Below are 8,649 nucleotides of genomic sequence, written 5' to 3'. Positions count from 1 at the left end.
TCAACACTACGCTAACCTGTTCCCATAATGCTATGCTACAATAATGAATTATTTTGTTAATGCAACACCGCTTCTTATGTTTGTTGACATCACCTTATGACTGTAAGATTTCCACGTCTCTCATATTATAATAAGCAGTTGCAAAAAGTACTCAACACAGAGACAAAGTAGCATTTCATGAGTTGTTACCACTGAGAAAGCATTGATCTTGTGCTACTTTTCACATGTTTAATTGTATCGTTTTAATCTCCAGCAGGCACACAAGGGTTGGGGTTACTTAAACAGGTCAGTTAAACTAACAAGACGTCACTTGCACTTCAACATTAGCAACATTTTCCGGCTTCTTTGTTCTTGAAACTTGCCTCATAATTTTTTTTTTTTTTTAACGTCTGATCCCATGTCAATGGACTGTAACACAAACACACAGTTGTTCTGACTCATCGGCTGCTGCACACGACTGACTGAGCATCACGTTTCTGAGCAAAGTTTTATTGAACACATTCGGTGTCCCAGAACTGGATCAGATTTCCTTTAAACACTCATCATCCACAGACTGGAATAATAAATCCTTTAAGACAGAGAATAGAAAAATAGAAAAAGCTCTGCTGCCATTTAGAAGAACCTGTGATCAAACAGCCTCTCTTATAAATATAAAGTATACAATATATATATAATATACTAAACTGTATATAAAAATGTAATATCACCTATAAAAGCTTTGTTTCAATCCATCCAAGTGCTGAATGTTCTTATACTGAACAAAACTCAAATATTGAATGAAAGGCTGTGTTCAAATGTGTGATTGAAGTTCGTAAACATGATCTGAAAAGACAAATCTCTTTAGGTTCTGTTACAAGCAGAGTTCATGGAGGAGATCATCTTTGACATTTTTAACCGTCAAAAACAAGTGGAAAATAATAGATTTAAGCATTCAGTTTTTACAGCATTTCATCGGCAAAAGGGATAAAAAACAGTATCAAATTCAAAAAGTTGTGATTATTTAAACGACAAAATGTTCCATCAAGTATTTACAGTTACAATAATGAGCTCTATCTCTGGAAGAACATTCAGGTTGATGCTGATGAACAAACACTTTAATGAATTTACAGTCAATTGGATCAGAAATGTGTTTCATCTACGGATTATATATATATATATATATATATATATTGTTGCTGTAGCATCCTGTGTTTTACTGTAGCTGCTGGAGGAGTGTTACCATGGCAACCGAACACCTCAAACCGTCCCGGATAGAAACTTTCAGGATTCCATGTTTTAATGACACACAAACACACACACAAAAAAACCAAACAAACGACACAAAGAAGGGCACGATGTCCGAGGTGTTTTACAACCGTCCTCAGCCCCACCATCGCTGTTTGGGAGGGGGCGCCGTAGTGGGCGGGGCCACCTCGAAGACGGCGCCCTGTCCGTCAGTGGCGCACACGAAGTAGAGGTTGGTGCCGAGCATGAGCAGGATGGGGAGGAAGGAGAAGCCGAAGCCGAAGCTGCGGACGCTGCTGTCCAGAGAGAGGCAGAGCCAGTAGATGAGCCTGCAAAAACAAACAAACAAACAAACAACAAAACAAGGTGAGAATCCTTTCTGTCCGACGTACTGCTGCAATGAGCTCATGACTCATGAGCCACCAGGTGGTACGAAGCCAACTGATCAAAGTCAACAAGGTGTTAAATATTCGCCAACAGGCCGATCCCATCGGCTGCGTTGGATCCGACATTTAACTCGTCGCAATCAAGATTGTCAGGCAGCGCCGTGTTTACGCGGCTCAGGAATGCCGACTGCGCAGTTTATTACAGACCAGCCACTACATGCCGTTAGCTGGAATTGCATAACGACTTCTAGATGTTATTGATATTTTAGCAGGAACCCTGAACGCTGGCACTTCTTAAATCTCACCAGGGATGCATCATATTGGATAATTGTAAAACTAAATATTGCCGATATAATACGGGGTCTATGGATGCGTTGGCGTGTCAAAATCACGTGTCGACATGATGCGTCAATTTCACGCTTCCCATTCATTGTCTATGTGAAACGCACCGTTGCGTGGGTGCGGCACGCCAAAGCAGAGATTCCCTCGGCTCATGGAGGACGGAGAGCGGAGGTCCGACGCGTCACGAAACGTTTGTTAAAAAAAAAAAAAAAAAAAAAGTCTAAACTCGCGATGTTGGAACCAAAACGACAGAATCAGCAGCTACGCGGCTTATTTCTCACCTCCAAAGTTTTCAGAAACATTTTTCTCTGAACTGTTTCAGTAAGAAAAAAAAAAGAAAGTTGGTGACCGAGCGGCCATGTTGGTTTGGTATGATCTCCGGGAGCAGACGGCCGCGAGGCGACGCGTTTGTCCAACATAGCTACACATGATTCAATTCTAACGGATACGCTCACCGACGGCGAGGTCGATTCCACACCGCGACCTCTAAACTACCGAAGACGACGCGCACCTGCCGAAGACGAAGATGATGGTGAGCAGCGGCACCAGCTTGAGCAGGTCCTGGTGGATGTAGGTCGCCATGACGGCCAGCTGCAGGAAGTAGAAGAGAAAGAGGGCCAGCGACTCGTTGACGTAGTGCCAGTGGAGCGCCACCTCCCGGTGCACCGCGCTGCTGTGGTAGAGCGGCGTCAGGACGCTGTAACGCAGCCGGGCCAGGCCCTGCACCACCACACCTACACACACACACACACACACATCATCAACACCAGGGGTGGGGGGGGGGGGCTTCACATTCTGAATGGCGGTGGGACTCAGGGGGGGGCGTTCTCTCACCGAGCAGGATGGGGATAGTGGCGAAGAAGGCGCAGCGCAGCGTGTACATCACCCTGACGGGGGCGCCGTCCAGCTGCGGCGAGTCAAAGGGCAGGAGGGCGTAGCCCCCCCACACCAGCAGGGGGAACAGCAGCGCCGCCGCCAGCATGGCCACCACCAGCTTCATCTTCTCGCCGCACAAGTGCTCACACAGGTCTGAGGAGCCAAAACACAGAGAGGAGTATTTTATCTCTCATTCATTCTAACTCAAATGTATAACTTGATCAGCCTTTTCCCACTTCGTGAGATTAAGTGTGAGGGAGTTCGACAAGCATTTGTGCTTCAGAGCAAAACGTTTGGAAAAGATCAAACTAAATATGAGGCTGAACGGTAAAGCTGTGAGGAAAAACAAGCTGCTATAAAAAAAAATAAAGAGAAAAGGGCCAAAGGAAAATAAGAAGAAAAGCGTCTTTGAGGCTTATTTTTCACTTAAAACGTGGTTGAATTTTGTCTTTAATCACTGCTTTATTATGATGATTGTGTTTGATCTTTATTGAAACTTCTTATCCATCTAAACTTTATCCCCAATTCATCATTTAATAATCATTTTAATCTCATGTCAGTTACAAAGCTCTTATTTTGATGCACTAATGAACGTCTACTCTTCCACTGTTGAATTAATCAGGAAGTTGTCAAATTCGTAATCTTTTTTCTTTTTACCAATAACGATGTGTTCAGTTTCAGTCCCACATCAAGTCTTTGTATCTTTGCACTAGTTTCCTGCCACAACTGGGATTCAAACCCGAGACCAAACGCTCACGGAGACGATTCGACTCAAGCTTTACAGGCGATGAAAGTATAACGGGTCAATTTCGCTGCCGACCTGTCCAGACGCTATCCTGCCGTTTGCCCACTGAGCTGTGCTGGAACCAGTCAGGATTAGCGATTACAGATTTCTCCAGACACTCACAGTACTTGTCGTCCGGCTCCGTCCACTCGGGGTAAATGTGGACGGTGGAGTCCGGCTCCACCTCCAGCTCGCTCTCCGCGTAGTGTCGCCTCGGCTCCTCGTGGATCTCGTTGCTGGACGGACGCACGATCATGACGTTGGCGGTGAAACCATGAGCGGCTTTCTCTGAGGTCCACTCCGACTCCTCTTCCTCCTCCTCCTCCTCCTCCTCGTCATCCGCAAACGAGCCGTCTCCCTTGTCGTTCCTTTGCTCCTGGACCTCGTCGTCCCTCCACCTCTCGCCCTCCGGCATGCTCTCCCTCCACGCGGCCTTGTCCTTCAGGTCGCCCTCCTCCGGCTGGCTGTGCTCCTCCGACAGGTCCTGGCTGATCCCCGTGTCCTGCTCTTCAGACTCCGAGCCCTTTTCTGACCACACGTCCTCGCCGGTGTCCACCGAGGGCTTTTTGTCTTTGTCTCCTGGCCATGGTAGCGTTGCTGGCTCCAGATGGGCAGAACTGATTTTCTCCTCCTCCTCCTCGTCTTCGCTATTCCTGTCCAGTGGCTTTTTGTCTCCTGCCGCCTGTGGTTCAGCAGCCTGGTCAGCAGCCTGGTCAGCAGGTAAAACAGTCGCCGCCTCCTCTGTTAAATCTGTGCTCACCCTCGCCGACATTTTTCAAGATCCTTTCCAAGTTTTTCCTCCGGTCGACGTCGACACCTGCCGCACTGCCAAGACTGTTTAGTGACTCTTCCTCCTGCTGCTACGAGTCATCTTGGGCAACAATTCCTGGTTTTGCCTGCATGGGAGTAAAACAAAGTTACGCTTGTGTTTCAAACAACACCCAGCCTCACCTTCACACAGGGGGAAAGAAATTTTTATATTCAAAGTCCAGAGCTTATCAGTGGTGAGCTGCCATATAAGGCCTGGTCTCCCCCAGGAGACACTGTACAGCATGTGTGTTTTTAAAAGTTCTAAAAAACAAAAAATATAGTCAAAACACATGGCAAAGTAAACCGTGTCTGTGACTTCTCAACTAAGTGGAAAAAGTAAAGTACAACATTAAGACTAACAAAATGGCAACTCCAAAGAAACATGTTACTGAATCAGAATGACTGTGGATTTTTCTTTAACCTGGATTCACTGCCAAAAGGAAAGATTTCACTGAAGGGTTTAGTTTGTCAAAACAGCTGGTTATAAACAACAACTAATTAAAAAAAAAAAAAAAAAGTGAAACTTTGCAGTGGAAAAGTTTGTTTGGACCAAATAAGCTCCCCAGTGTGTTGTAATGTTTCAGCTCGGAGCCGCAGCGCAGCCGTGAGGAATGTAGTTTCAGACTGAAGTGTAAAACTAGTTCAGCAACTCTGTTTACCAGCGACTTTTGTCAAAAGGTCCAGCGGAGGGAAGAATCACGATAACGCTTGTTTGACCTACCTGCCTTCATCCGCTCCGGTCACATCGCCGAAACACGTCGCGGCCTGGTTGTGAACGTTTGTCCGGGCGAAGCGGCGTGAAGTGACAAAGTTTAACCTGGCAGGTGTGACCAGGTGTCCCTTCTCTTTCGCGACAGAGGTATCACTCCGCCGCCGTTTCCAGAAACCACAGAGGTATAACTCCGCCGCCGATTCCGCGCACCAAAACCAGCGCTCCGCTGTGACGTCACAACAATTAGGAGCTCATTTTCACTTTACCTGCAATTCTTAAAGTACGTTCTTAATGGACAAACGTTGCATTTCTTTCTCTGCTTCTTGCACTTATTTTAAATTATTAAATCTCCAGGTTTGAATCCGGAGACAGGAAGGACATTCAGTGTACAAACAAGCCAAATGTGGAAGATTTACTCTAATAAAAAAAGAGCAGCTGGATGTAAACGACCGTCTATTTGTAGCAAAGGTCAGTATTATATCATTTGGTTTTTTTTTTTTATTATGAAAGAAACTCATTGTAACGTTCTAGCAGCACATTTCTGCACTTTATCAGAATCACAACAAATTACGAGCTGATTTGTCTGTTATTGAAGCAGACAGAAATTACAAGGACATTTCCAGCAGTCGGTGGCAGACAGTGCTTCAGTAAAGTGCAGCCACAAATCTGTTTACTCGACAATAAAAGTGTTTGAAGGCTGTTTATGAATAAACAGGATATAGCCTTTTGCTGCTGCTCTCTTGACGTGTAGCATAAACTGTAAAGTAGAATAAACCTAACAGTTACGCAGCTTATTTCATGCCACTGATGGTTAAATATGTGAGACAACAGGCTGGTTTTTATGTCTCTATGTGGTTCCTTCAGGCAGGAGGTTTGTTGTCATATGCATGCTTTTGACCCAAACATGGGAATTTCCCAAATGGGAACTTTCCAGATCACCAGAAAAGCCTGTGGGATTTTTCCATTGGATGTCGTGAATTCATTGAAGACGATCCATACATGTACAAATAGACAACTGTTATGCTTTTCGAAGTAGTAGATTAAGAGTTAAGATGATGAAAATTAACTGCACAAAGCTGCATTTGCACTGATTAATCTAGCTTTACAGTTAAATTGCAGTGATGTCATGTGCTCTCAACTATAGTTCATCAACTCCCATCACTTTGAGGACTGGCAAGACTACAAAATGATAAATAAATAAATATTAAGAGTAGGACAAATATTCTTGTTGTATGTATAAAATGAGGAAATCCTGCAACTATCAAGGCTGTAGTCTTTAACTTTCTCTAGCTTTTAAGTAAACGGCGATATTTTGAACGTGTCTCCTCAATGCAAGTGGTTTGTTTTATCTCATTTATAATTAAAGCCTCATTTAAACAATATTCCTTGTAAACGCATGTTTCCATTTTCGTTTCAGAAGTTGAACAAAAAAAAAAAAAAAAAAGTTTCATGCCCGTTTACATGAAAACACTGCTCTCCTGTTGGGCCACTAGTGGGTGCTGTTTCTTTTTATTTTCGTAATGAAACGACACACACAGAGAACAATACACTATAGACATTAACAATGGCGAGGAGATGATGGAGTTGGATTGTTATTATTCCAGGTGACTCTTTAATAAAACTGCCACGTCTGAGGAGAATCTGGACGAGAAGTCACGACACTCTGGAGGCCGCCATATGTTTATTGTCCATCTACTCTACCATCGTCATGAAAACGGTCCTCTTTAATGCAACAAATGTTTTGCGTTTTGACTTGGGGCGTCGTCGGTAAACGGAGCTTTAGGCTCATTATTTCATTTCAACATGTCTGTGATTACCTTTGTCCTCAAAACACATTTACTCAATTTTCTTTAAGACCAAAACCTAATTTGCGTTGAGATTTCAGTTTAGAGTGACTCATCTTGCCAGAACACACCCAGCCGTTTGGTTTTGTTCCACGACTCGGGTGACCGAGTGCTCCTGAAGTCACAAACAGGACTGGCGAGGGTGGAGCTGAAACTCGCTGCACGAGTGGCGGCAGGAATCCGACAAACGCCGAGCTTCATGCGGCGCGGACGTTACCTGAGATACAATAAAATTCCACCACGGCGAAGAAATCTCTTTTTAGAAACGGAACAAACAAGATAAGACACCAGCAGATGTTTCTCAGAAAAGTGAGCCTTCATCAAATATCCAGTCGACCTTCAGTACAACGGTGAATGAAACGCAAAGAAAACCGGACGCTTCCATCTTCGGCCACTAGGCGGCGCAGTTGAGATGCATCTTCAACTATTTTCCTCCAGAGAGGAAGTGAAGTCGCTTCCCTGTGTTGCTCCCCAGACGAGAATGAATCCTGTGTTCTTAAATTAATACATAGAGTTTCCAAGTCACTGCTAGGACAAATTAAGTCGTTAAACAAATACTAAAAGAGCCCAAATCAAAACATCACAACAAACTACGGGGAAATAAAACAGAAAGATCAACATTTTATTTCAACTCGACCATAATCTCACAAATAATTGACTTTTTCAAAACACACACACACACAAACAAAAAAATGCAAATGTACACTTAAAATCATTTGAATTCACAAAGCTGGGCCGAACTCAACCGACACTTTTTTTTATTTTCATTTTTTTTTTTTGTTAAACTCCGACCCTCCTCCATTAAGCATTTAGAAATTTTCGATGTTTGAACCAAACCCGAAAGTCGTCAGTATACAAGTCGTTGTCACACTAATTTATACAAGGTACTCACAACAAGTGAATGAATTGTTTGTAAAAAAAAAAAATCAAACCAAATCGTTTTGTACGAATCTCAAAACAAATTAAAAAATGGCCTCACAGCTGCGCCGACATTCGGAAGAGCTTGGAGCTGCTAACAGTTTAGTGCCGGGACACAAGAGAAACAGTGGCGAGCTAAAGTTTTCACACGCCTTCAACTTTTTCACACCTCAGTTATTTGTTTAAAAAAAAACAACATAATTTTCCTTCCGTTTAATCGTTCAGCTTGTTGTGTTTTTACATAAAATCCTAAAAAAATAGATTTGTCATCATTGAAATGTGGTAAAATGTGGAAAAGCTCAAGGAGCATGAAGACTTTTTTTTCAATCCACTGTAAATGAAACCTACTTGTGGTCGGCAGGTGTCGGATACATTGTTTTTGTTTTAATCCTCTTGAGGAATGAGTTTATTTAACAATTAAGGAGCTGATCAGTGCAGGACAAAGTCGACCGAAGTCGTGGATGGTACATTCCAAACTTTGGCAATTAAGGCAAAAAACAAACGATGAGGCCATGATCGGCTGTGAAATAGCATCCAGGGTATCACAACATCATTCAGACTTTTTTTTTTTTTCTTCTTCTTTTCAAACTCTCCAAAGCTGCAGATACTTCCTCACAGAAAAACAGGATTCAAAGAAGAATCGGACACAAATACAGCTGAACATCAGGGCCACATAGAAAAAAAAAAGAGGAAGCTAATTTTTTTTTTTTTTTGTAATTTGCAATAAGATTATAAGCAAAAGTTTGAGAATAA

At 43.2% G+C, this 8,649-nt stretch overlaps 1 protein-coding gene across 2 annotated transcripts; it reads right to left on the bottom strand.

Moving 5' to 3' along the window:
* Positions 1 to 245: 245 nt before the first annotated feature.
* Positions 246 to 5,244, bottom strand: tmem79a (transmembrane protein 79a). 2 transcript variants are annotated; one of them, XM_080515841.1, is made up of 6 exons: positions 5,144 to 5,244; positions 4,373 to 4,508; positions 3,736 to 4,294; positions 2,787 to 2,981; positions 2,464 to 2,686; positions 246 to 1,553 (listed from the first exon to the last, which is right to left on the bottom strand). In XM_080515841.1, exons 2-6 carry the CDS (start codon positions 4,382 to 4,384, stop codon positions 1,361 to 1,363), a joined length of 1,182 nt encoding a protein of 393 aa, XP_080371967.1. In that variant the 5' UTR covers positions 4,385 to 4,508; positions 5,144 to 5,244; the 3' UTR covers positions 246 to 1,360. The 2 variants fall into 2 exon arrangements, with proteins under 2 accessions (XP_080371967.1, XP_080371966.1); XM_080515840.1 differs by having other exon boundaries at positions 3,736 to 4,508.
* Between the last annotated feature and the right edge of the window lie 3,405 nt (positions 5,245 to 8,649).

Source organism: Blennius ocellaris (assembly GCF_963422515.1).
Source record: "Blennius ocellaris genome assembly, chromosome: 20".
In the NCBI taxonomy this organism is placed as follows: domain Eukaryota; kingdom Metazoa; phylum Chordata; class Actinopteri; order Blenniiformes; family Blenniidae; genus Blennius; species Blennius ocellaris.
Note: the sequence above shows the minus strand (reverse complement) of the source record. Positions and strands in the feature narration are given on the sequence as shown.

What these genes read in the sequence shown, in the direction of transcription:
- tmem79a (XM_080515840.1), bottom strand. Translation starts at nt 4,384, where the DNA reads ATGTCGGCGAGGGTGAGCACAGATTTAACAGAGGAGGCGGCGACTGTT. An exon ending in GGAGCCGGACGACAAGTACT is followed by an intron (nt 2,982 to 3,735) that starts GTGAGTGTCTGG and finishes TTGGCTCCTCAG; the next exon opens with ACCTGTGTGAGCACTTGTGC. An exon ending in CACTATCCCCATCCTGCTCG is followed by an intron (nt 2,687 to 2,786) that starts GTGAGAGAACGC and finishes GTGTGTGTGTAG; the next exon opens with GTGTGGTGGTGCAGGGCCTG.